The sequence below is a fragment of the Rutilus rutilus genome, assembly GCF_951802725.1.
Source record: "Rutilus rutilus genome assembly, chromosome: 23".
Lineage (NCBI taxonomy): Eukaryota > Metazoa > Chordata > Actinopteri > Cypriniformes > Leuciscidae > Rutilus > Rutilus rutilus.
Window position 1 is genome coordinate 11,923,214 of NC_140233.1, and position 27,143 is coordinate 11,950,356.

General features: G+C 36.8%; 1 protein-coding gene across 1 annotated transcript; it reads left to right on the top strand.

Moving 5' to 3' along the window:
• The first annotated feature begins 1,507 nt into the window (after positions 1-1,507).
• Positions 1,508-20,212, top strand: mpped2 (metallophosphoesterase domain containing 2b). Its single transcript, XM_084396291.1, has 7 exons — positions 1,508-1,850; positions 3,575-3,787; positions 4,974-5,155; positions 5,883-6,108; positions 18,570-18,685; positions 18,823-18,936; positions 19,171-20,212. The coding sequence occupies exons 2-7, from the start codon at positions 3,660-3,662 to the stop codon at positions 19,287-19,289; spliced, it is 885 nt and encodes a 294-aa protein (XP_084252417.1). The 5' UTR covers positions 1,508-1,850; positions 3,575-3,659; the 3' UTR covers positions 19,290-20,212.
• Positions 20,213-27,143: the final 6,931 nt, after the last annotated feature.

The window sequence follows — 27,143 nt, forward strand, 5'->3', positions numbered from 1 at the left end:
GACAACATAAAAATGAAATAAAATAACTGGTTCATAAGAGGGTACTCCAGGAAGGAGTCTGTTGCAGAAGTCCACCCTGCTGGTAATGAAAAATGAGTTGCCTAAAGCTTTATAATATTGACACAGCCGCTGTCCTTATCAACCAGATGTCAGCCCTGCTTTTCTGAACTCTGTAAACTGATACAGATTTATTAGTGATAACAATTAGCTGCAAAGATGAAAAAAGTTTTCCATTTTTAAAATCGGCATGAAACAGAAGTTGCGATAGTCTTTTCTTTCCTATTGTGACGTATACCTGAGTTAAAGGGGTGGTATAATGCCCTTTTCACAAGATGTAAAATAAGTCTCTGTTGTCCCCAGAGTGTGTATGAGAAGTTTTAGCTCAAAATTCCCAACAGATATTTTTATATAGCATGTTAAAACCGTTTTGTGTCTGTTCCTTTAAATGCAAATGAGCTGCTGCTCCCGGCACAGGGGTCGGAGCTTCAACAGCTTGCACTCAAACAGACATGCACTGAAAATTTCAAAAACTTTTAGCCTTTTATGTTCAAACCGTAGTCAGACAATGATGGAGAGACTCAAGAAGAGGTGACAACATGTAGAATGCAACAGGACATTTCTGAATGGTTAGTTGATGAATTTATGTAGCTTATGTGTAGTTATCTTCTAGTCATTGATTAGCATATTCTGTCTTGATAATCTATAAACGTTCCGGGGGCGGGGTTTATGTAAATTTTAGGGTTGGTGATGTCACTAACCCTGGAGGAATGTCGTGTAGTCCCTACCAGCCATTTGTTGTAGTCCTTAAAAAGCGATTTCTTTAAAAGCAAATATCTCCTTTGCTTTGAACTTTGAGCGTTGTAACTTTGCAGATGGTGTTTATGCTCTAACAGCAACATTACACACTAACTAAAGTTAAAAAAGTGAAATCATAATCAACCACCCCTTTAAACGGCTTCTCGAACAAGAAAAAATGTAGGACTATGGGCTTGATTTGATCCATCTGGAATTTGATTGGATGGTTGTGTTTTGCTGTTGCTGTGATGTCATGTGAGTGACAGGTTGTCCTGCCCTTGCGCCTGTAAACACATCATCAGAGAAGAGATTTCCTTGCAAGATTTTGTTTTTACTATGAGGGCACAGAAATTAAAAAATAATAATGATGTGCATGGATAAATCATTTATAACGAAAGCTGCAATATTTCATAAAAAAATAAAATAAAAATGAATATTGATATCATGATGACTTTAAGGCTGTTACTAATGATTTTTTATGTACCGGGTGTTGTAAGAATTATAAAAAGAAAATTCTACAAATACATTTGAACTTTTTTATTATAATATATACATATTTGGAAACATCTGTGCTAGACCATACAGCCAAACTGATATATGGACCAACTCTTACTTATAAAAATATAAAGATTTTACCTTAATGACAGTCCACATTTATTATAAAATCTATGCAAATAACGCTGCCAAATTCATTGGCTGTCTGACCTATCGCGTGCGCTTCCGGTGAAAGGTGCAACCCAATGGCTGTCCGTCTTTTTACCTCTCGACTCCTCTGCTATGCTCTCTGACCCCAGTGGCAGCGTCGTTCATTGCACTCGTCTCTCTCGGGCTCCCCCTCTTCCCACGTCGAGGCTGTTCTCTCTCGTCTGTCTGTCTCCCTCCTTCCTCGTCTGTCGCATTTCAGTGAGAGTGCTAGTGGAGAGAGACCCCGGGGGTCGAAGGTTCTGCCCTGCCCGCCGCGACCTCAACCCCTCACGGCTTCCGAAATACCCGATGACCGTCGTCTTTGACACATCAGCGGACAACCCCCGAGCGGTTCTGGGCCAAAAGAGAAGGTACACACAAGTCGCTTTTGAAGAAGATCGCTAGGGGAAAAAATAGCGAGGCACAAAGCGGTAATGGGTTAGAGGTGGCTGGTTGTCATATTCGAGGGAAATCGTTTAGAATTATCTCGAAATACATTGGAACATTTTTAAACCAGCGCAGCGGACACATTATAACATTTTCGCAGTGATACATTGTAACATTTTCGCGCCGTCAAGTTTCTTTCACGTTCATTGCTCTGCATCTGAATAGAGGAATTATGTGGAAAACGGTTATGTTTATTGATTTATTATGTGCTCAGGATTACTCGTGCCTTGCTTTGCGCACAAATTATATGTTATATACGGGTTATTTATGCTATCTGAATGAACGTTTTTGATTCAGTTGCCTCATAGTAAGAAGAACAGATTTTGCATTAACAGTACAATGAAATATAGACTTTCCTCGTGCAGTCTGACGCCAGTTTAGAAGCTTGGCTTTTGTTGACTGATAATTATGGAGTCAGAGGCTTCCAGCTCACCGCGAGCTGTTGGTCATAAGTGTTATTAATGTGACCGGTCTCAAGTCTTCCAGGGAGGGTGAGCAAAGTTCAAGTTTATGGCAAAAGGTTAGCCCGCCTGAGACCGTGTGTGAGTGAGGCGGTGCAGCTGAACAAAATAAATGGATGCAGGTAACAATGAGGGAGGTTTCCCACCCCCCTAAAACAATCTTGTGTATGTCTTTTAATTACCTACAAAACATATTAACATGACTTAAAAATGATAAATAGATAAAATTATAAATTTTTAAACAATGAATTGAGCTTTTGTCTTTGTTGTCATCGGGAGAAGGCAGTAAAGCATTGTGGGAAAGGTGCATTTGACAGTTTGAAATCCATGTTGCAAGAACAACAGGAAGCAGAGCTGAGGTTCTCAACCAAGGGAAAATGATGAAGAATAAGTTATGTAATGGATAAAACACATTTAGATGGGAATTATTACAAAATACACCCTGACAGGATGTTTAGGACCCCAAAGCCAAGCGCAACAGATTTTAAAATGTTTTCAGCAATCTCACAGCAATCAATGTTTCTTCTTCTATTGATCATATTTAGCACAATTTAAAAGATTTTGCTCTATTTCAAGTTGTCTGTTATTCAGCTCTTTATTTCTTACTGGTTCTTTATTATTCCAAGTAAATTTTGGGACTCCTGAACTTTTAATATACAACGCCCCTAAAGGGATAAGATGATGGAAAAAAAGGAGAGAAATAAGATAGGAGGGAAATTATATGTCAGTGTTCTTGTGTTTTGATTTCAAAACTTGAATCTTTTTTCTTTTCCAGCAAAAGTATTGCGTTCCTTCGTGAAACTTTGTTTTTTTCCTTCCAGCTCATTATTTCAATCATCAGTTTCTCGGTGCAACAAAAATTTTGCGTTCTCGCACAAATACAAATTTCTTGTGGAATGCAGATTCATTAAACTTTTTTTTTCATCACCATGTCCACTTATAGGGCTTTGAAAAATGTATTGCTGAGCTTTCTGTTTTTTTTTTGTTGAGTATAACATTTTTATTTTTCAATATAACATAGAATATATCAGTAGCAGCAGATAAGTAATATAAGTAATATATTAAACTTGCATTGAGGACAGATTACTGAATATTTTGTTGATACTCCGTACCTTCTTGTTTAATTTGGATTTGGATTTGCATCATTAACGTTTTGCATCTTGGTGTCCCTGTATGTGGTGACTCAGATCCAAGCCTTGGGACTAAAGGATGCTTGCTCACCGGATCTGTAGTGTACCACTGTGACCTGCTCATGCCCCAACCAGAAGTGCCATGGCTCGCAGAATATCCTCGCAGGGGAAGGTCACCATCTCTGTGGATGAGTACAGCTCCAACCCGACCCAGGCCTTCACCCACTACAACATCAACCAGAGCCGCTTCCAGCCCCCTCACGTCCACATGTGAGTGTCTGTGTACAGTGTTCCTGTAACTGAAACATTTATTTAATTGATTGATTGAAGACAGAACAGAATGCTGACAGAGAGGACATCTGGCCGCTTTTGTCTCATCTCACCCCGCCAGGTGATCAGAGGCTCCTGTGGCTTCACTTCTGTTGTAATGAATTAAATTGACCTTTTTAACTTAATAGTGTTGCAGATTAGGCGTTTTAATGATATTTTTGAGGGGTCCATAACAAGATAATGGCACTGTATAAATCCAGTCCAGTTTCAAATTGGATATTTGTTAATTATTCGTGTCTTTTTCAGACTGAACGCAAGACATATAAACATTTTAGGTTGTGTATATATCAAACCAATACATTTACTTTTTTTTTTTAGCATTTGTACCTAAATTTCTTGTAATTGTAATAGAGATCTTAGGGCTAAAACAGTGTAAGACTGTTATTAACCAGAGAAAGGTCAAAGGTTAGTTGAGTTGATTAGCTCTTTAACAATAGCTCTTTGACCTCAGGGTCAGAGCTCACCTCTAAAAAACCTGATTATTGACTGATGCTGATGATGGCATAATGAGACCCGGTGCAGATCCTAAAGAATGGAGCAGCCTGATTAGCCGAGCCTTTGCTGCTTTAATGGTACCATGCAATTAAGGCAGATCAGCGCAAGCAAAAGGGATCGACCAGGATGCATGTGCCATTGAATTGCTTTTAGCTTAAGTGTGGAAGAAACATCCATTTGTCGTTAAATTCTATTATGTAACCCGATGCAATGTACTTTTGTACAGATGTGCAGGACAGAGCAATTTATCAGCGCAATAAATGGCAATAATGCTGGGAAAACAAGTAGACTATGACATGATTCACAAAAAAGAATCTCAAAAATGTGATGTTCCTCCTTACACTTTCAATTCTCACTTGAATTTAAAAGCAAACCTGGATGTCTTTTTAAGAATTTTTGACACAAATGTTTTTTCGCCTTTACAATGAAAGGCAGTCGGGACCAAAGTTGTTTTGGACCCCATTGACTTTCAATGTATAGACATTTAAAATGTGTTTTTTTTTTTTTTTTTTTTTGGAAAAGTTGAATTTTCTTTGGTATCTTTAATCTGTTCTTAATTCGCTAATAAGTTATCTGTACATATAACAAATAAACATTCTTTCAGAAACAAACACACTCTTAATTTCCACAGGGTAGAGCCACTTCCCTACGATGCGCCGAAGCCCGTGGGTCATACGCGTTTTGTCTGTGTCTCAGACACGCACTCGAGGACCGATGGAATCCAGATGCCCTTTGGTGACGTGTTGCTTCACACGGGTGACTTTACAGAGCTTGGCCTGCCGTCTGAAGTGAAGAAGTTTAATGACTGGTTAGGTAAGTGCGCAAATCCAGTCCTGCCACCTTTGCTGACAAGCACTTCCCCTGCTGTCACAACACGAACTCCCAAACAAAAGGTCAATATTAATGATACCGTTTAAGTCACTTCTACCAGAAATGGCAGAATTTAAAACAAAAACGGTTCATTTATGAACTTAAAAGCTGTGCTGTTTTAAGGATTTGTTTTAACTGCAAAAAACTCCCTGCAAATTGCAAATCTGGCCAGTGCCCTGTTTTAAGATTGATGCACGTAAGTGTTGATTATTTTGTATTGTTACATAGTTTTGACTGAATTTAATAAGTTGCTATGTGCACAGCATTTCTAACGAGTAGGAAGGCATTTGCTGTTACTGGAGGTGAAGAAGGTCAAATTGGAAATTGAAAAATGCCCATCTGTTGGCTTTAATAGGTGCCCTTCGGTCTGGTCTCGTTCAGCAATTCACTTAGATGAAATCAAGGTTCTTTAGGGTTACAGAGGTCAAAACCATTGTTTATTTGTTGAAATCAAAGTCATGCTTTCGCCTACGAATGGCAGCCACAGTAAGCTGTAAATTCACTTCGGGTTGGTCAAAGCCTTTTGATAATCTTTTTTCTTTTTTTTAAAAGATTGTCACTAAAGAATCTGGTCTAACATGTCACTTAGCATATGGCCACAATATTGCAAAACATTGTTGTCCATTTTCTGCCAAAATCTGTCATTCTCATTATCTCTCTCCTCTTACAGGCAGTCTTCCCTATGAATACAAAGTTGTCATCGCGGGAAATCACGAACTTACCTTCGATAAAGACTTTATGGCGGAACTCGTAAAGCAGGATTACTACCGTTTCCCCTCAGTGTCCAAGCTGAGGCCTGAGGATTTTGACGACGTTCAGTCCCTCCTTACAAACTGTGTGTACTTGCAGGACTCTGAGGTCACCATTAAAGGATTCAGGATATACGGGACTCCGTGGTAAGCATTTCTAAATCACTGTCATCAAATTGTTTGTTACTTTTTGTTCGCTACATCTGTCGAGCAGAATATTTAGTGAAGTATCAAACATTTGAATCAGATATCCTCAGCAAAAGCATAATCAGGCTTTAGTTTATGTAAAGTGACTTCTAAATTCTCTCAGCCATAACTGTGTACAACGATTTTTCCTTTCTTAACACTTCATTTGTACACAAATTCCAAGAAAAAAAGATTTGTCTTTTTATTTGTTCATCAAAATTTAATAATTTGGCTAATGTCACAAAGGCCACTTAAGTTACACCTACATATCTTGTTGAATATCCTGTTTCACTCATCAAAACATAATGTTATGGAAGTAAAATGGGATTCAAATGTTATTTCATGTTGACTGTAGATCTTGAACTGTTACTCCTAGATGGTACATCATGGGACTGGAATTTTTTTCTATTTTTAATGTAACAATTTTTTTAAATAATGTATATATTAAATAATAATGATACTTTGATTTGATCAGATATGGTATTCAGTCTGAAAATATTAATAACCACTTCTAAAATATTTAGAAAATCATTTTTGGTAAAACATATTTCCAAGATGACAGTTTCTTTCTTTTTTTAAGGCTAATGTAGAATGTTGCTGCTTTTAAGTTTTTTGATAAAGCTCCATAAATCAGAATCAGTGCTCTGTATGTACAAAACATATGCAACATATGTGAAGTCCGTTAGTTAAGTAACAGATGACTGATTGACCCACATTAAGTTTGTGTCTGATTCATTGGAATCAAATAATGTTTATGTCTCTTGTATGATTTCTCATGGCTTATACCTTAAGATCAACTGATAGTCTACAGAGAGACCTCTGTAGACCTGGGTCATGCTAGACACCGTTGTATTCTCTGCTCCGCTGGACACGAGACATGTCCTCACTCGCTACAGATAGTGTTACACACATACGCACATTCACTCTCTCTCTTTCATTCCATCTACTGTATCTTTCTTCCTCTGTTACTCTTAACCCACACACAGACAGCCGTCATCACACATTGGCATCTTTAATGCAAAGACCTCAGCGTCTGATAAGCAGACCATTATCTCAGTTTACCCCTCACCCAGTGGGCTGCCCCCCTCTCCGACGGGAGACCAACAAGGCTGTGTTAGATTTCAGGTGTGAATGGATGCCTAGCAGTGTTTGGCATGGAGAGCTTTGTGGCAGTGTGACACAATAGTCGACAGCTACTAGAAGCAGTTTATCACCTGGAGACGATGCTGACGCGTCAGTTGAAATTGAATGACGGTTGTCTCGCTTCTTTTTTTGTTGTTGTTAAAAATATATGTATTAATATAATGAGGATTTTTTAATCATAAATTTTTTGGTCACTATATGTCCTTGGTATCTGGTTCTGCAGATCTGTTTGTGGAAGAAGTGCTTAGAAAAAGTTCACATGCAAAAAAAAATCTAATTTCCCCTCATTCTAATGTTAATGAATATTATTTTGAGTAAATATTATTAGAAATCTCATTTGCTTAATCAATGCAGGCTGCATTGTTTTATATATTATATTTTTATTTTATTATATGAATATATTCTATATAATACTGTATTTATTGTTTTAACATTAAAAGTTTAGTTAGTACTTTTGTAGTCATTTAGTTATTTTGTTTGATGATTTTAAATTATTTTTTAATTAATGAACCCTGATAATTTGGAATCAATATTATAAATATTCTAAACCTCATTAGCATATTATGATGTTATTGTGTGTGATTGTTTTTTTTTTATATATATATATATATATATATACATACACACACACACACACACACAAGTCTGTCTGTCTGTGTGCACGCCGCATATATTCCAGTTAATATACATATTGTTTTTTTTTTATTGGCTTAACCATTTTTTTTTTGTGTGTGTGGTTTCACAAACGTTATACAAAAATACATAGACCATTAGTGAATCAAACCCACTATTTAAACCACCACGTGGTGATTTAAGTCTCTCGTAGAGCATAAACACCAAACATAAAACTATATTTAGTATGTCTATCCAAAATATCTTGCCGTCTTCAGCCAGGCAGAATTAGAATGCTAATTTTGGTTAGAAGTGGGGAAACCAGACATCTGTGATGGGTGGTCTTGGTGGGGGTGCTCTTTGGTCATACTTTTCCCAGCCTCTCCTGCAGGAAGTGCTTTTTGTTCCAACACATCCTGGTGCTTTGTTGGGAGCCAGGATCAAAACGTGAGGCCGACCCCGGTGCGCCCCTCCAAGTGCATGCTCACAGTGAGCCGCTCTGACCTGCCTGACCCCGGGCCTCAGCCATCAAGGAGGTCATTTACACGGCTTCATTCTTCTTCCCTACAAAGTGCTCGCTCAGGCTTGACTCCCGTCTGGCCCAAGGTAGAAGACGAGCCTGTTTTATGTCAGTTTATTTATCAGTATTCCCTTTCATGGCAGTGTTCCCGTCGCTACATTGACCTTGGCTTGATTACTCTCTGTGTCGTACCAGACAAATATCCGATATTACCTTCGTATGCCTAACCAGATCATCCAATAGAGGCAGGGCTATCTTGCATAGCTTGGCAACCGCTATCCTGATAACGGCGCGTTTGGTAATCCTACTTACGTTACGCCTGATATCCACTCCGATATGTGTCGCATATATTCCAGCTTGCAGCTTTGATTGGTTTGATTACAAGTAAGCTTGTTGTGCTAGATGGTGGTTTGGCTTTTGAAAATCAAAGGCTCTCTAATCCTCTTAGGAAAGGCAGACGTAAGTCATGTGACCTGAGTTCATCTTGGGTGAGTGTTTGCAAGGCTAGGCTACGATAGATCGTGGGGGTGCGTCTTTCCTGCTGCCATAGAAACCGTATCACGGCTTCATCCTTGGTGCTAATGTGTTTTGATTATGGTGTGCTTGTGAATGAATGATCAGGGATGATATAATAGTAATTTGTGGTTTTTTTTAGGGTAAACACAGCAAAGCTGTTTATCTGCATTTGTACGGATACTAGATATGAAGTGTGAGGTTTCCTCCCCCTGTGTGCGGTCAGATCATTGTGAAACTGATAGCGCTAATTACTTGGTAGGAAGTATTAGTAGCATAGGTGTCATTTAAGGTGAGGACGGTTGGGAAGTGTCCCCACCAATTTTTGCTTAGGCTGATTGTGTCCCCACCATTTTATGAAATGGCTTGTGATATGTGTAATGCAGAGGAAGCATTGGTATAGAGTTTTCATTCTGTTACAATGAGTGCTGGAATTTATTTTTAATGTTTGGACATTTTAATGTCAACCCCAAACCTTTGTATTAAATCATTTATTTTTCCCTTTTCAGTCAGACTGAATAGGATTTATTTAAGATTTAGTTTTACATATAAAACATGGAAATGTTTCAATTTTGATCATGTATGCAAATCTTTCTCAGAAGCATAACAAATTGTTGTGTTAGCTGTAAATTATGTGAAAACTGTTGGACATTTAATATTAAAATCGAACGTATGTACAATTTACATGTGAATAACATAAAGTAGGGGTGGGCGATATGACCAAAATCTTATTTCAGGATATAAGAAATTTTACATGATAATGATATATATACCACGGTATAGTTCTTTTTGTTATGGATTAGTTCACTTCAGAATTAAAATTTCCTGATAATTTGTCATTCAAGATATTCATGTCTGTCTTTCTTCAGTCAAAAAGAAGTTAAGGTTTTTGAGGAAAACATTGCAGGATTTTTCTCCATATAGTGGACTTCAACGGTTATCAACATGTTGAAAGTCCAAAAAGCAGTTTCAATGCAGCTTCAAAGGGCTCTTCACGATCCCAGCCGAGGAATAAGGGACTTATCTAGCCAAACGATCGGTCATTTTCAAAAAAACAAACAAAACATATATACTTTTGATCCACAAATGCTCTTTAGCGACCAGATCTATATCTACCATCTATATCTATGTATCTCTACCTTTTGCGATAAAATAAAACACTCCTGAAATTAGAGTAACAATTATTTATAGAAGAATAAAATGAGGCATATTTTGTTACCTTTTGGAGCTTGAAAGGGTTCAGTTGTTTTATACTATCATCACTGACCTCGTTAGAGCTCATTTCCCAGTACATTCAAACTATCATTTTCAACATCTTCAAAATCAATATTTTGATCACTAACAGTTTCTTTACTGGATCCCCTAAGTTACATTAATATTTTATTGCGTTCAGTACTTTCTCTGCAGTAAATCGCTGAACCTTTTCAAGTTTTGCTGATGATACTTACTATTCTTTTGTTTTCTACCTGCGGTAACTATGAGTGAAACGTCACTTCATCATTGCGTATCAGACATTGCCACCTTGTGGAGTAAAGGTGAATTGCACTTATTCAGTTATCAAAAATTCAAATATGCTTACACTGTTACACACACACCTTGGGATGCCTTTACATTTTTTATAAAAAAAAAAATGAATGGGAAAACAGGCTTTTCTTGTTATATTGTTTATAATGAATTGATTGAGGAATAATAAGAAGGTTAGTGTCTAACTTTAAAAAGTTAATAAGGAGGGTAGTGAATGACGTCCTGGATCACCAAAGACCCGAGGTATGCGTTTAATTATGTTTTTCAGGTACAATAGATTTATTTATCATCTAGTTACTAAAATAGTACAGAAATTGAATAATCATATGAAAAAATAAAATACTGCATAGTATTCACTGTATGAATTAATTATAAATGTATTGTTATTAAAGATACAAAAGTTATTCATTCAAGAGCAGTAAGTTATTTTCTCTTTTGTTTGATTAACATTAATGTCACAGAGAGCAGCATGCATTTTAGGCCGAATGCATGGATTCATTATACTAATACACCCAACTGTTTACATGAGTACTCCACACGATGGGCATTTTGACATAATTGTGTGTGTATTCGACCATTCAAGCACAATAAGACATGAAAGAGAACTGAATTTGGGATTAAGCAGGTATGTTTTACAAATGGCTGTGTTGGTTGCTTTGCTCTAAACTGTCAAGGCACCATACTGGGTTTCTCATGTAAATTGGCCTCCTTTCTAAAAGATTCCATTTCCACACTGGCAAGGATGAGAAATATAAACATTTTATGAAGCGTTAAATCATGTAATACACTGGCTTTAGTAAAGATGTAAGATTTGACAGGCTTGTTAATAACATCTTGAGAGCTTAATGCGCGTTAACGTGCTGCACCTGGGTAGTGTTAGACTCTTGAAGGCCTGCTAATGAATATTAATTGACTCATCTGAATTGAATTGACTGAATTGAGATGTTGAAAAGAATCTATAACAGTCTGATGCGTCTCATCTCTCTTCTGATTTTCACATTCATCTATCCACAGTATGATGGCTTCCACATGTTCCCTGTGAATCAATCCCATGGCCTTAATGTTGCTACTTGCTAGTGCCACACTCTTCCCATTGAGTTACAGAAGCATATTATGCTTGTTATACTTTAGCTTGCACATTTTTTTTAATTCGTTATTGACCTTGATGGAGGAAACGCAGAACTTGCATGCTGTTCGTAAATTACCTCGTCCATCCGGTCCTCTCAGCTATCAACAGAAGCCTCTATAGAAGTAACAGTTTTCTCTGGCTACCTGCTCACGTCACTGGTTGTAAGCTGACCCCTGGTCATTTGCCAGTGATAATAAACAGCTGACATCTCCTCTGCTGGGCCTGCTGGTGGCGGATGGGAGGGCATAGTGTGGGCACAGTGAAAAGAGAGAGAGAGGAATAGATGGACCAACTAGAATAGGAGTCTGATGCTGTTATAGTAAGCAGGCTGTATGGAAATATGTTGACCACATATAAGTTTCTCAAAACAAATCTCTTCACATGCTTCAAGATTGTAGTGGGCCACTTGTTTTTTTCGTTACAAAAAGTTTTAATATATTTGCTGCCAATCTTGCTTTGGGATGTGTGCTGTTTGGTACCATCACAAAATCACACTAGACAGGAAATCCCGTCTCATTTCCTCTCTAACTCTCTAGTTTCTCTTTTGTCCCGTGTTCACCTCTGCTTTTTCTCTCCTGACCATTGGTAACCATCTCCAACATTACTTTGGCAATCACACATCTTTCTCTGATCCCCCTCTTATTTCGCTGTCCTGCTGTCAGGGGCAGATAAATATTTCAGTAATCCTTTCTGCATGTGAGGTGTTTGAAAGACTGGCCTGTGCATTAGAGTGGCACACTGATTCCAAAGCAAGCACTGTGTGTGCGTGTGCGTGTGTGTGTGCGCGTGTGTGCGTGTGTGTGTGTGTGCGCGTGCGCGTGTGTGTGTGTGTGTGCGTGTGTGTGTGTGTGCGTGTGTGTGTGCGTGTGTGTGTGCGTGTGCGTGTGTGTGTGTGTGTGTGTGTGTGTGTGTTAGTTACTGAGGCTCAGCCGGCTGCTCTTGTGTGCCAGTGTGAGTGTGTCCAGGTCACTGAGAGTTCATCAAAACAAAGTGCTGACGCAGCCAAAACAAACACACACCCGCAGACACAAATATACACTTGTGTCCCAGTACTGAACAGTTTCTGACAGTGAAAACTTTCTTTCTCTCTCTCTGTTTTCTCTCTCCCTTTTCTTGGTATTTATATTCAAGATTATTGGAGTTAAAAAAAATATAATAATGTTTAATTCTAATAATATATATATATATATATATATATATGGGTTAATTTTACATTAACATTTAGTAAAAAATTTAAACATTTATTTTATGATCTTTAAATGTATTATATTAATGTTAAGCAGAGGTGATTTATTTTGTGATAATTACCAGCAGACTGAACATTATCTCACTTATTACACAGCTACTTAATAATGAAAGGACATGAAATATTGATTGAGATATTTATACTAAGAAAAAAAGAGACTGCAAAATTGATATGAGAGGCATGAAACTAGCAATCGAGTATTCCAGAGAGCCCTGGCTGTAATAATACATTTCTTTTATCCTGCCTTCCTTTATTTGTTTGATTTATGTGGGGATGTAATGACATCACATTTATGACTAGCTTGATGTGCGGATGAAAGCTCGACTCGGACTCTGACGTTGATGTGCGAGTTAAAGCAGACGAGCCTGAGTATGTTTGCAGGAAAACTTACAGGTTTGAGAGATTGTACCCAAGGGTATACAGGCCTGGTTCGAAAGCAACCACTCGCCTTTATTTGCCTCTCCATCAATCATCCATGGACAAGTCTACATACACACACTTACACTGAGACCTCAGCAGCCATTTCCTGTGTTCAGCCTCTATTTCATCCACTATCAACTCCATTCTCTCCAATCTATGAAGAAGCGTTAATGGATAGACAAACAGTGGATACTGCCGAGTCTATGAGCCCAGCCTGTGATGATGGACGTGTAGTGTCAAATCCATAAATGACTGCGCTCTTAAGTTTGGTTAAGGGGAATAGTAGTAAAGTGAGAGCTTGTATTTGAATATTTGCTTACATCTTTGTCTTAAAACACAAAAGAATGGATAATCACTGTTAACTGTGCAAATCAAAGACTAGGCCTATGGCAAAAGCACATAAGTTAAACTTTAATGAAAATAAAAAATAAAAGCTAATAAATAATATAGTGGCATATAAATAATATCAAAATAACACAATAAAATAAGCAATACAAGCTATATTTGTTTCATGAACATTTTTTGTCCTGACCAACAGCAATGATTGACATTTTGTTGATTGCTGACTTGGATTCTATTTCTATAGCATTACTTTGTGTAGGCCTAATACAAATTATAATAAAAAACCCATTAAAAGTATACTGGGAAAAATTTATATTCTGTCATCAACATTTACTCACTCTAATAAAAATTTGTGTAATAAATTCTATGCTGAATTAAATATAATTTATATAATTCTTCAATCCAATAGAAATAATTTTTGTAATATGTATTTTATGCTTTTCTCATTTAACACAATAAATACTTTAAATGATCTTTTGGGGGTAATTTCTCAGCAATTTTCTTAGATTAATTAATTGCCACATTGTGTAATAATTTATATATATATAACCAAATATTTAATTTGTAAAACATTTTAAATTATTGTAATTTCGGCACTTATACATTTCATAATTGTGTGTGTGTGTTTTTTTTTTGTGGAGTAGATGCTGGAACATGCATCTGGTAAGGAAAACTTTGTTATTTGACAGACCCTGTTCCCTTGCAAGGTTTAACTGGGTCTCAAAGTTTAATTGGCAGTTATTTTAAAGCGACAGACTCCATGCGTTTCAATTTTTTTCCTCTAAATCCTTTTTCGTTCTCTCTGTAATTGGTTTTCAATACACTGCTCCAGGGCTCTCTCTCTCTCTCTCTCTTGTTATTTTGAGGTGGTACAAAGGACTGGGCCCTAGTTCCTCGTCTATTTCAACATTATTCAGTGAATGAAAAAAGATCCAGGTCTCAGGGAACATGCTGTGAAAACCTTTTTCCCCCTCTAGTCTTAACCTCCTGCCTCTCAGAGGCTCCGACTTTGTCAAGTGCTCGTTGTAAAATGACCTCTGGACAACTGGGCATGTGTGCTCATACATATATGCATGCCTGTGAGTAAGGCAGTATCAAGCTCTTTAAGACTCATTAATGCTATTAGCTGCTACAACTTAGCTACTTAAAGTCCCTGTAAAGGCAATTCTACAAAAAAATTCTAAACACATTATAAGTGCTAGAAATGTATTGCTAAAACATGTTACAAAGACTGAGAACTGTGAAGTACTAAATTGTGGAGTTAGACCGTTTAACAGTTTTTCACCCTTGCTGTGAGCCGGATTTTTTGGGCGGGGCTAAAACGGGGGCTCGATGACGCACTGCGACCCCCTGAGCTTGATTGGGCCCCTACTTGATGACGCACGGAGTCACTAAGCCTATCGCTCAATCGCGAGTTACTATCAGACAGCCTACAGTTTGCTAGCTACTATGCCCACGGCTCTGGCTATGCCTTCGTCATGTAAATGCGTATTCCCTGGATGCAATCACTTAGAAAACAGATCGGTGTCCTTATTTAAATTTCCGAAAAATGATCATATCAAGAAGAGGTGGATTTATCTTGTGAAGAGCTAACGTTACCTTGATGGAGAGCTGATGATCACCACCACACCCGCCTCTGTAGAGATCAGGATAGTTTACTTTCGTTGGAGACAACTGGAATTCACTGATAATCCGCTGTTACTGGTGAATTATGGGGCCGAACCGACTATCTCCCGCTGTCCGCTTCGGCCTTCATCCTCCCGTCGCGCCGACATGCACGAGCTGTGCGCGAGTCATATTTCCCGCGAGTGGGCGTGGTTTCAGCGCAGCCAGCGGACACGCCCCCAGCGTTTGAGAGCTGAGACTACTGCTCATTTTTTCGAGATTTTGATAGCTTATTTTATTTACTTGGCGGCTTTTTTAATCATTGAAATTGGGCTGGGTGGCTAATAACACATTTTTCGGTGGTATGACAAACTCAGAACACATACTTAATTTTGACTTTACAGGGACTTTAATATTTGTAATCTCATCCTTCCTAATGTTTCTGTTTTTATAATCATCAGATTCATCAATCAGGTCATATCATAGCCGGATTTACTAAACTTATGAAAGAAGTTAAGAAATTTCTTAAGATAAAGTTCATAAGTCATGCTCTTGCCAAAGACGCTCTTTGCACTTTTTGCAGATTATCGTAATGATCATAATAAACGCGCACACACTATTTTTGAGTTCAGCACATTTTTACATGACATTTTTAAATGCGTAGTGTGTTAAAAAGAGCCTTGTATAATTATATAATTAGAAATTAATTAGTAATCAGTCCCTATCTGACTTGGTGTCACTTCAGAGTACTAGTGCACATCCCTAGTAATAGTAGTAGGCCTATATATTATATGTAGGCTATCTATTGTTAAGGTGTTTTTACATTTACTGCTGCTCAGCGAAATTTCATGGGGGAAATCCAGTCATTCCAATAGACATCTGTACGATCGGAATTTTTGCGTGAGGCCGTAAAAGTTCCCAACACATATTTAAGTAAATAATTAGTCACGGAATATTGATCTGAGTTAAAATATTTTTTCAGCTCTTAAAACGCAAAGCTTCCGCGGAGAGAGCCGTTGCAGCGCGGCAAGTTCAAACTAGACGGATATTCAAGAGATACGGTATACAGTCATACCACTTATTACACAGCGTTTCGCCACATAAATAATTATGGAGATAATAAATATTGATTTCAAATTAAACTGTTTTTGTTTTTGCATGATGAAGGTTGTGAGACCGAAACGTTGCTAATAAAATTTTGATACTTATTTAGAGTGCGGGAGTTCTTATTTGGTCTTTTTTTCCCCACGCATCTATCACCTGCAGGTGTGCGATGGTGTTTGCTAATAGATTAAATGTTTAAAATCGTACGATTAAAATCGTACCTGTTTGTATCTTATAATCCAGCAGTGTACAAAAGTCACAAAATGGCGGCAGCTGTGTTTAAATGAAAGGAGAGAGCGAGTCCATGATAACTAGCCTACTGGATGGTATGATTAAATAACTGTATACAAAATATTGATTTGACTAAGTTTTAATATCCTTTTAGCTCACCAAATGCAAAACTTCCACGAAGAAAAAATGTTCTGTTTTGAGCGGTTGTTATCTGGGAATAACTTATCGTTGGATGGCGCTATTGACCAATCAGAAACAAGTATTCCACAGAGCCGTGTAATAGGCTAAGATTATTTAAAAGTAAATTATTTTAGGATTTCAAATTCTTCTTAAAATTAGTTTTTTTTAAAGCACAGTCTTAAGAAAAAAAAAAATCTAAGAACATTCTCAAGAAATGTTGAAATCCTGCACTGTAGTGCAGCTTCTGAAGTGGCGTTGAGCAGTTGCAGACGTTGCTCTCCGCAGTGCTTCCAACTCTCATTTGTCTGCTCAGTCTCCATCCATCACCCAGCTCTGCTTATCAGCACGGGGTCAGTTCCTGCCCTCTCTACCAAGGCCTACATTTAGCCCTGGCCTTGCACAGCCTTGTCTAGCTGGGCCCAGACACTTGGCCCTTATCAGACTGGGTCTGAGAGTGGTAAATAAAGGTCTGGCCCGGGTTACCGCAGGCTGTCAGCAGGCCCATCCCAGAGGGGAAATAAAACTCTTATTAACATGCTTCTGCTCATTGGTGCTGACAGCTTGATCAATCTGCCTCCTCTGCAGATGACCTCTGCTCCGCTCCGAACCGCTGGACGCCCTGATGGAGGCTCAAATGAATAGCTTGAGTTGTGCCATGGCCTCAAATCTAATGCTGCAATACTCTTGAGCCATTTTTCATGTTTGTTTTTTCTTTTAAAGAAAAAGTCATCCGTATACTGTTTGGGTTAGATTGTGATGGTCAAAAATGTGTCATCTAGTTGCCCATCAGTTGTCTCACAATGAGTGAGGTAATTTAGTCTAAATTTAAATGTAAACTTATCACACACACAATAAATAAATAAATACTATATATTTATAGCTGGTCAGAATTATTTGCCCCTTTGGTAAATATGATCAAATATGGCTGTAAAAATTAAATCTGCATTGTTTATCCTTTTTATATATTTTATATTTTTTTTATGCAAAAATCTAACCTTTTATTGAAGTAAAAGAATTGAAAGTGGGGGGAAAATCACAATATGTAATAAATGTTTTTCTCCAAAACACATTGGGAACAAATATTTGCCCCCTTTTATTAGATTTTGCAACCTCCTTTTGCCAAGATAACATCTCTGAGTTTTCTCCTATAATGCCTGATGAGTTTGGAGAACACCTGACAAGAGATCAGAGACCATTCCTCCATACAGAATCTCTCCAGATCCTTCAGATTCCCAGATCCATGTTGGCGCTTCTTCTCTTCAGTTCAGCCCACTCATTTTCTATAGGGTTCAGGTCAGGGACTGGGATGGCCATTTCAGATGCTTGGCTTTGTGCTCAGTTACCCATTTTTGTTTTGATTTTGATGTTTGTTTTCGGATCACTGTCCTGTTGGAAGATACAAACGTGGCCCGTTATAAGATTTCTAGCACAGGCTGTCAGGTTTTGATTTTTTTTTTTATCTGTTGGTATTTGATCAAATCCATGATGCCATGTATCTGAACAAGATGTCCAGGACCTCTGGCAGAAAATTAGGCCCACAACATTAAAGATACAGCAGAGTATTTCATTTTACACATGTTTTTGTTTTTTATCCCTGTATAGATAGATAGATAGATAGATAGATAGATAGATAGATAGATAGATAGATAGATAGATAGATAGATAGATAGATAGATAGACAGATAGATTTTTTTTTTTTTTTTTAATGGCTGCAGATTCATGCTACCTAACCACTAGTCTATTTTGAAATACTGTCGACTTTTGGCGTATGTGTGTGAGAACAGCATGCAGGCATGTGTATGATGATTTTGACATTTATGAAGTGTGTAAAATGCGTTTGTCTGCTCCCACAGGACCCCGTGGTTTAATGGATGGGGTTTTAACTTACCTCGTGGCCAGTCTCTCCTCGATAAGTGGAACCAGATCCCTGAAGACGTAGATATTCTTATGACACATGGGCCTCCTCTAGGTAAGCATTGAGGAAATGTGAATGTAACTGTAGAGCATGTTTACATCAGTTTGTGTCTGCTGATGGATTGTTGTATTTTAAAGTCATCATAAATGTGACGATACGCAACTAAGGATGTGATGTTGGACTTTGTCCAGGGTTCAGAGATTGGGTCCCCAAAGAACTTCAGAGAGTCGGCTGTGTGGAACTACTCAACACTGTACAAAAGAGGGTCCGACCCAAACTCCACGCATATGGAGGAATCCATGAAGGTAAGGGCTTAACTCTCTTTAAATATATATTTTATATATATTTGTGTGTTTGTGCATGTATGTTTATATATATGAATCTTTTTTATTATTTTACTATTTAAATACATATTTAAAAACATTGAAAATATGAATCTAAATTTATTAAAATATTGTTTAAATGGGTAAACAAGTATTTAAACATTTTAAATAAAATGCACATAACATAAATTCATAAAAATGTTTTCTCGTTCTCAGGGTATGGAACAATGACAGATGGCTACACAACATTTATCAACTCCTCCACATGTACAGTCAGCTTCCAGCCCACCAATCCACCAATCATATTTGATCTCCCCAACCCAGGAAATTCCTGAGACTCATTAAAGCCCCACCTCCTTTTTTCTACATAACTCTTCCTTACTTAAAATTAATGGTCTTTTTGTACTGCTTGTATTTAAAAATGCATGGAAATGAAATATTTTTTAAAGTCGGATTGAATCCGACACCATTTAAATGACTATTGTCGGCGAAGATGAACTTGTGAATTCATATTTGTAATTTGTTTGCATCAGTTGTCTTCTGTTTTCCCTTTTTTTATTGGTCAGGATCTTAAAAAGTGCATTATAAAGGTACTCCTAAAAGCGTCAGCAATACTTGACCATGTCTGATTTAATTGTGCTTTGTAAAATTATTATAAAGTTATTTAAAGTCATGAACTTATTGTGTGTTGTATATCAATTTTGGATTAAATGGGTAAGTTCATACTTCACTCATGTCAAAGGGTCCATTGGGTCTGATATTTATTGCTGCAATCAGACTTTGCTCTTTTCTAATCAAGAAGACATCTTTATCTACCAGGTCATTAAACTCATTAAACTGAGCATTTTGTACTCTCAACATAAAGAGTGGCACAGTATGTGTCAAAAGATGAAAGCGTTTTTAAACGGGGTGTTGTGAATTTAATTCGTTGCATTATCGCTGTGGTGTTTTGTCCTACAATTACAGTTTAGACTAGACTGATGTTGCAAATTTTCGAGATCATAAAGATACCATGTTTTAAAAGTGGATGAGAGTTTACTATGTGACTGCCTCAGGAGATATACAAAGATACATTCGGTAAATGTCTGTAAAGTTTCAAACAATTGTTTATCGTATAGATTTGCAATACCATCGCATTTGTTTCAAAACTGTATACGACGTAACATTAAGCCATTTCATTTCCATCTCCATTATTAGTTGTAATATATGCGTTGTATATTTCACTGTGGATCTGCAATCTTGTGAACACACACACACACACACACACAAAAACGGAATTTATGTCATTTCTGATATTGTAAATGCTTACTTTATGTTTTGTGACTTTTTTTATCCATTGTGACTTTTAGCCAAGTTTATATGCAAATAAAACAAGGTTTTTAACGGATGTCTGTCATTTTTCTTTTTAAACTCTATCAAAAGAAATGTTATTATTTATACACCCATTGACCCATATGTCATTCCAAGCCTAACTTGACTTGAGTTTTTCTGTGGCGCACAAAAGAATGCCTGAGCTGCTTTTTTTTTCCCACAGAGTGAAAGTGGGACTGTCAAATGCCAAAAACCAATACCAATAAATTAAATAATAGCAAAGACATGTATATGGGTCAAATGAAGCCAATTGAAAGCTTTGTGTTTAAAGGGGTGGTATAATGCCCTTTCACAAGATGTAAAATAAGTCTCTGTTGTCCCCAGAGTGTGTATGTGAAGTTTTAGGTGAAAATACCCCACAGATATTTTTATATAGCATGTTAAAATTGTCAATTTTTGAGGGTGAGCAAAAACGCACTGTTTTGTGTCTGTTCCTTAAAATGCAAATGAGCTGCTGCTCCCGGTACAGGGGGTGGAGCTTCAACAGCTTGCACTCACACAGACATGCACTGAAAATTTCAAAAACTTTTAGCCTTTTATGTTCAAACCGTAGTCAGACAATGATGGAGAGACTCAAGAAGAGGTGACAACGTGTAGAATGCAGCAGGACATTTCTGAATGGTTAGTTGATGAATTTATGTAGCTTATGTGTAGTTATCTTCTAGTCATTGATTAGCATATTCTGTCTTGATAATCTATAAATGTTCCGGGGGCGGGGTTTATGTAAATTTTAGGGTTGGTGATGTCACTAACCCTGGAGTAATGTCGTGTTGTCCCTACTAGCCCTTTGATGTAGTGAAAAAGCGATTTCTTTAAAAGCAATTATCTTCCTTTGCTTTGAACTTTGAGCGTTGTAACTTTGCAGATGGTGTTTATGCTCTAACAGCAACATTACACACTAACTAAAGTTAAAAAAGTGAAATCATAATCAACCACCCCTTTGACAAACTGAAATAATATCCACTGAAAACATGGCTTAATTGTCACCATTCGCTCACTATGTGGAAAAGTGCAGCTTGTTCGACCTGTACAAATATCTCCTTTTTATATTGCTGAAGAAATAAAGTCATACAGGTGAGAGTGGATAAAAGAGGACAACGTTTTAATTTTTGGGTGAACTATCCCTTTAAGAGCTTTATTTCTTTCCCACAGAGTAGCCTAAATAACGATGTGTTCGCACATTCAATTCGGAGTTTAGCAACGGCTTTGATTGATTAATGAAGTCCATTAATTACCCCACATCTGTCAGACTTGAAAGAGAATAGATAGCGTCGACAGGGATGGCCATAACCTCATGTTGTCCTGTCAGATGCTATTGATCGTGCATATTTGTCAGCGCAGCCTTGGCGAGCTCGTCTGATGGATGTCAGGGCTGATGCCAACTCTGACCCCGCGTGTGCTCCCACTGATAGCAGCCACAAAGATTTTAAATAAAACGACGCTTTACAGTTTCAACCAACATTTATTTAACAGAATACACTTTCCAAGAACTACAAAGAACGGCTCTACAACACGTTTTTTTCCGGGCTTTACGAAGTCACAATGTTACTCATTTAAATAATACCCGCCCACGGAATATATGAAAAAGGTGCATGGTCTGGTTGAGCTGCTGCTATGTGACACTCTTTTGTCCACCCCGTTTACAAAACTCATTTGTTTGACCTTCCTAAGGCTAATGAACTTAAGAGTTAAAATTTATTTTAAACACTGTTCAGCGTTTATCTGTGTGCTGCACATTTTGCGGAGAACTGCTTCCAGAACCACAATGCAGGCTACTACGCACAAAAGCTTCTCCTGAAATGGAGCAGTTCCCACTTTGTCAGGACAATCTGTTGTTTGTGGATCACAACTTGTAAGTATGTCTTATTATTTGTAGTTGTGTTTTCTATTAACAGTTCCAATTATAAGTTGTATGTTGTTGCTACGATGTAAACAAAGGGAAAAGCTGTTAGCGCCCACTCACCTGCTAGCCAACATTAGTGTTGATATAGTGTTTACTGTAGCTTTTGTTAAGCTCTTGCTTTTGTAAGACTGTTCACCTCCCCTTGGGAAAATTAACCATGGTTTTGTGATTGATTACTGTTTGTATTACCATAGTTTCCCTGAACTAAGCTTTACTTTGGGATGGCTGTCATGCAGGAAAGTCCATTGATCATCAAGCTTCAGTCTCTGCACCGAAAACATCACCATCTTTACCAAAATGGCTTAATACTTCAAAGAATTCATGATGTCCTTCAGTCAAAATGTCCACTTCTTGCAACAGCAAAGCACCACCATACTGGACCACTTTCATGTTTGACCATGGAGATGGTGTTCTTCTGCTCATAAGCTTTGCCTTTTTTTGCTCTAGACATACCGCTGATCCATGGGTCCAAAAAGTTTCTCTTATGGTCACATCACTCCATTAAACATCTCTTTATGAACTTTTTGAAGCGTCAAAGTGGTAGTTGCGTAAGCTGCCAATGGAGGAACAGAAAGCTCTCACATTTCATTAAAATATCTTCATTTGTTTTCCGAAGATGAACAAAAGTCTTAGAGGTTTGGAACGACATGAGGGTGAGTAATTAATGTCAGAATGTTCACTTTTGGGTGAACCATCCCTTTAAGATAATATACAGATATAAAATATTTTCCACATATTTATTTATTTGGTGAGAAGGCGTGTAATAAATGGGATAATGTACAGTCAATGCCAATGTTAGGGATGATGAGTAGTTAACATCACACGTCAACACTAGTCAGTCAGTCCTATCTCACCTTGTGCTTCAAGATGTCCCCAATTCCTTTGTGTCCTTTCTTAATCTTAATATATATACTAATCCTATGCTTAACCTGTACTTGACCCTGAAACAAATCCTAATCCTATCCTTCTCTAATCTTAGAAACCAATTATTGCTGCTCAATTCATTATAATATGCTTGAGATGTAGCTATATTACATTATTTAGGTATACACTGTTAGACTTTTCTGTAATTTCTACAGTTATTTACTTTAAATCCCCCAGTATTATACTGCTATTTCTCTTTACAGTAAATAACTGTGATTCCCATTGCATCATGGGAATTTTCTGTGATGTCTAACACCACATACAGAGACTTACTGTATTGTTTAAATTTGCTGTTTACTACTATATTTGACGTAACGGCCTCTCTGGCCATGGAAGCTTGTTTCCGCCACAAAATAAAACATTTTAAAAGATAATTGCGACTTTTTATCTCACAATTGCGAGTTTACATCTCGCAATTCTGACTTTATTTCTCAGAATTGCGAGATATAAAGTCAGAATTGCGTGAAATAAAGTCGCAATTGCGTGTTATAAAGTCAGAATTGCGAGATATAAAGTCAGAATTGCGTGTTATAAAGTCAGAATTCTGACTTTTTTTCTCGCAATTGCGACTTTATATCACGCAATTCTGACTTTATAACACGCAATTGCGACTTTATATCTCGCAATTCTGACATCTTTTCTCAGAATTGTGAGACGGACTTTTTTTTTTACCTCAGAATTGTTTATATCGTGCAATTCTGACTTTAGGCCTATATCTCCCAATTTCGACTTTATTTCTCAGAATTGTGGCTTTATATCACGCAATTGCGACTTTATTTCCCAGAATTGCGACTTTATAACACGCAATTCTGACTTTATTTCTCAGAATTGCGACTTTATTTTTCACCATTCTGACTTGATATATCGCAATTGTGAGAAAAAAAGTCAGAATTGTGAAATAAAAAGTAATTATTATTATTTATTTATTATTCATTGGCGGAAACAAGCTTCCATAGTAACAAGCTTCCATACTTTCCTCTGTTTAAATATATGTGAAATTATTAATAATATAGTTTTGATAGACCACACCACATGATGTGTATGTTCTTGACAAATCTCAGTCTTCAGGGTTTTGGCTCCATCTTGTGGCCAAAGAAAACTGTGGTTAGAAATGAATTTGGCCTGAGGCTGAAACTTTTACGATTATTAAATGATTCTATGAATATATTCTTCATATATTAAGAATCATCTCTTGTGTTTTCTCTACTACGTTTCTGACGTAATCATTTTATTGATTGTATGTTTAATTGTATGTCTTTGACATTTATATGTGAGTGGTTTCTATTTGAGTGGAGTAATGTTATCAGTCTGCTTGTATTCACAGTTCATATTCAACCTACCAGGAGTTGGGATGAATATGTTTCACTCTTTGCTTCTGTTAACAGAAAAAAAACATTGTGCCTCTATTATTTCAAGTAGTTCAGAAGTCGGCACTCATTAGTCGAGAACGAATTCCAACTTGAACGCCCATGTAGGCCAATGCATTTTCCAAGATCAAACAAACACAAACAAACAACATTTAATTTATTTATGCATCCTCTGGGAAAAAAATGCTAATCCAATACATGCAAAATGATATTTAAAAAATAGTAAGTGCATGCACCAATACTAGGAATATTTCAGAAGTACATCATTACTAGATATAATTTCTTAATAATTAATGAAATAATTTATTAGTATTAGTACGGTAGGATAAAACATGAATTTTGTGCTTACATGGCTGTATGATATGAAGAATCATATCACACTGGTAAACTGGGGATTTTTAGGATTCTGACACCCCCTGTTGACCATGGAGGTCATTGCGCACAAATCCTGCAAGTGACAAACGTAGAGCCTTAAAAAACTGGAACACAAAAGATAACACATTTCTAATAATAATACAAATATAAAATATGTTAAACCCATTCTTTCAACAATTATCCATTTTTTTCTTTAAAATTATGAAAAAATAGGACATCCATGTATAATGGGTTTCCACTGTTCAATGTAGAAAGTATGTGTTTAAAAAGTACAGAAATCATTTAAGATGCAGTTGTATTTATTTTGACCACTAGGGGGAAACAGAACTCCATGATCTACACAATGTTACATTCAATATAAAAACTATCAAGACCATTTCTTTCTTTCTTTTTCATTTTATACATACATATGCAATATATGTATATTTATTTAATTTTCATATTTAAAAAAAAAAACATCACATGACAATACTTAATTGTATTACACACACACGTTGGGTTTCCATGTTTTATGGGGATTTTCCATAGAAATAATGATTTATATACTGTACAAACATTATATTCTATCCTCCAAGCCTAAACACAACCCTCATATAGACAACTTTCTGCATTTTTACATTTCCATAAATAAAAAACCCCACATCAATTTACCCTCCACACATACACATTCAGAACAGAGAATCAGACCATTGAAATATAAATGTCATTTGTGTCTTCCGGCAAATATGAGTGTTAGTGTGTGAGTGTGTGTCCTGAGGGTAACGTGCCTTTACATTCTAGTGCCATAAAAACAACCACATAAACTCATTGTCTCTTAAGCTTTCTTTATAATATCAATAGTGCTCTGTTTATGTTGCAACAAAAGATACACAGGAGTAAATCACAATAAGGTAGATGCACATGGAAGATCTTAATATTTCATTCAAAAGAGAATCAATAATTCAGAGAGCTGAAAGTAAAGTGGACGCCCATAAAGCCGACATGACATGACAAGCAGAGCTGAGGTTAAAGGTCCCTGTCACAGAACCTAGCCTGGGATCAGGCTCACTATTAAAGGACCCTTCTTTGAACATTAAAAAGTATGATTCAAACCAGTCGTGAACATAAACCAGTCACATAAACACAAACACTGTTGTCGCTTTAATTTTCAACCTCTCAAACTCTCTCATACTGCCTGGAAAATAGCTTTTAAAATTACAGGCCTCACATTTGTTGTAAGACCAAAACAATTATGAAAGTCTAAAGATTGGACTAATTAAAAGGTAATTTCGTCTCATCAGATCACAACCGCACCCCCCGCACCCCCCTCCCCCGTCTGCAGTTGGGGTGGCCCATCAAGGCCTGACATTTAAATGGGCCGATGTTGAACACATGCGGAATGATGGGACTGAATCAGATGGAGCTCCCGCTGGGATGATTAGTGTGTGGCTACTCAGACACATTGCTTTCTCTCAATCAGAGCGAAGCGTCTTCATTTACATGCGCTGGCTGCTGTCATTAGTGCTTATGCAAAGGAGGAGACTGATTCTGGGGCCGGCTCACCTGCAGCATCAAAGACACGGTCGGTCTGGATGTAAACACACACACACACACACGTATATGAACAGTTGTGCTCATAAGTTTACACACCCCTAGCTGAAATATTCAGAATAAACAGAATATTTATTATCTTTATTACTACTAGCATTGTGATATTATTTAAAATTTATTTAAAATAAAAAAAACATAAATGTTAAGACTTAATAAAACATTTAATATTGCATTTTATGATTTTTATTGTTTTTTTAATGATTAAAATACATTTTTAAAGTTTTAAACGTTTTTTTAAAAACATTTTTCAGAGATAAAATCTTAAAAAATAAAATAATAAAAATGCCCTGAAGAAGATATGTCAACAGAATATGTCAAAGTAATATTTTTCACAAATTGTCCTATGAACATTTAAGAGAATTAAGAAAATGTATTTATAATGGGGAAAAAATTAGCATGAAAACTTTAATTTTTAATTAAAATGTGAATAACAAAAAGATTTTTTGATTGCATGATTAAAGTGTTTAAAAATAAAAATAAAAAAATCTTAAAAATGGCCCTGAAGTCTTAAACTTTTCAGATTTTTAAAATATAACAACACATTTCTCATCAAATTATTCCAAAAATAAATGATCTGAGCTTTGATAAATAAAATTGACATTTTATAGCTTTCATATCTCATTCAATGTAAACAAATATCTCATTTAATGTCTGCTTTA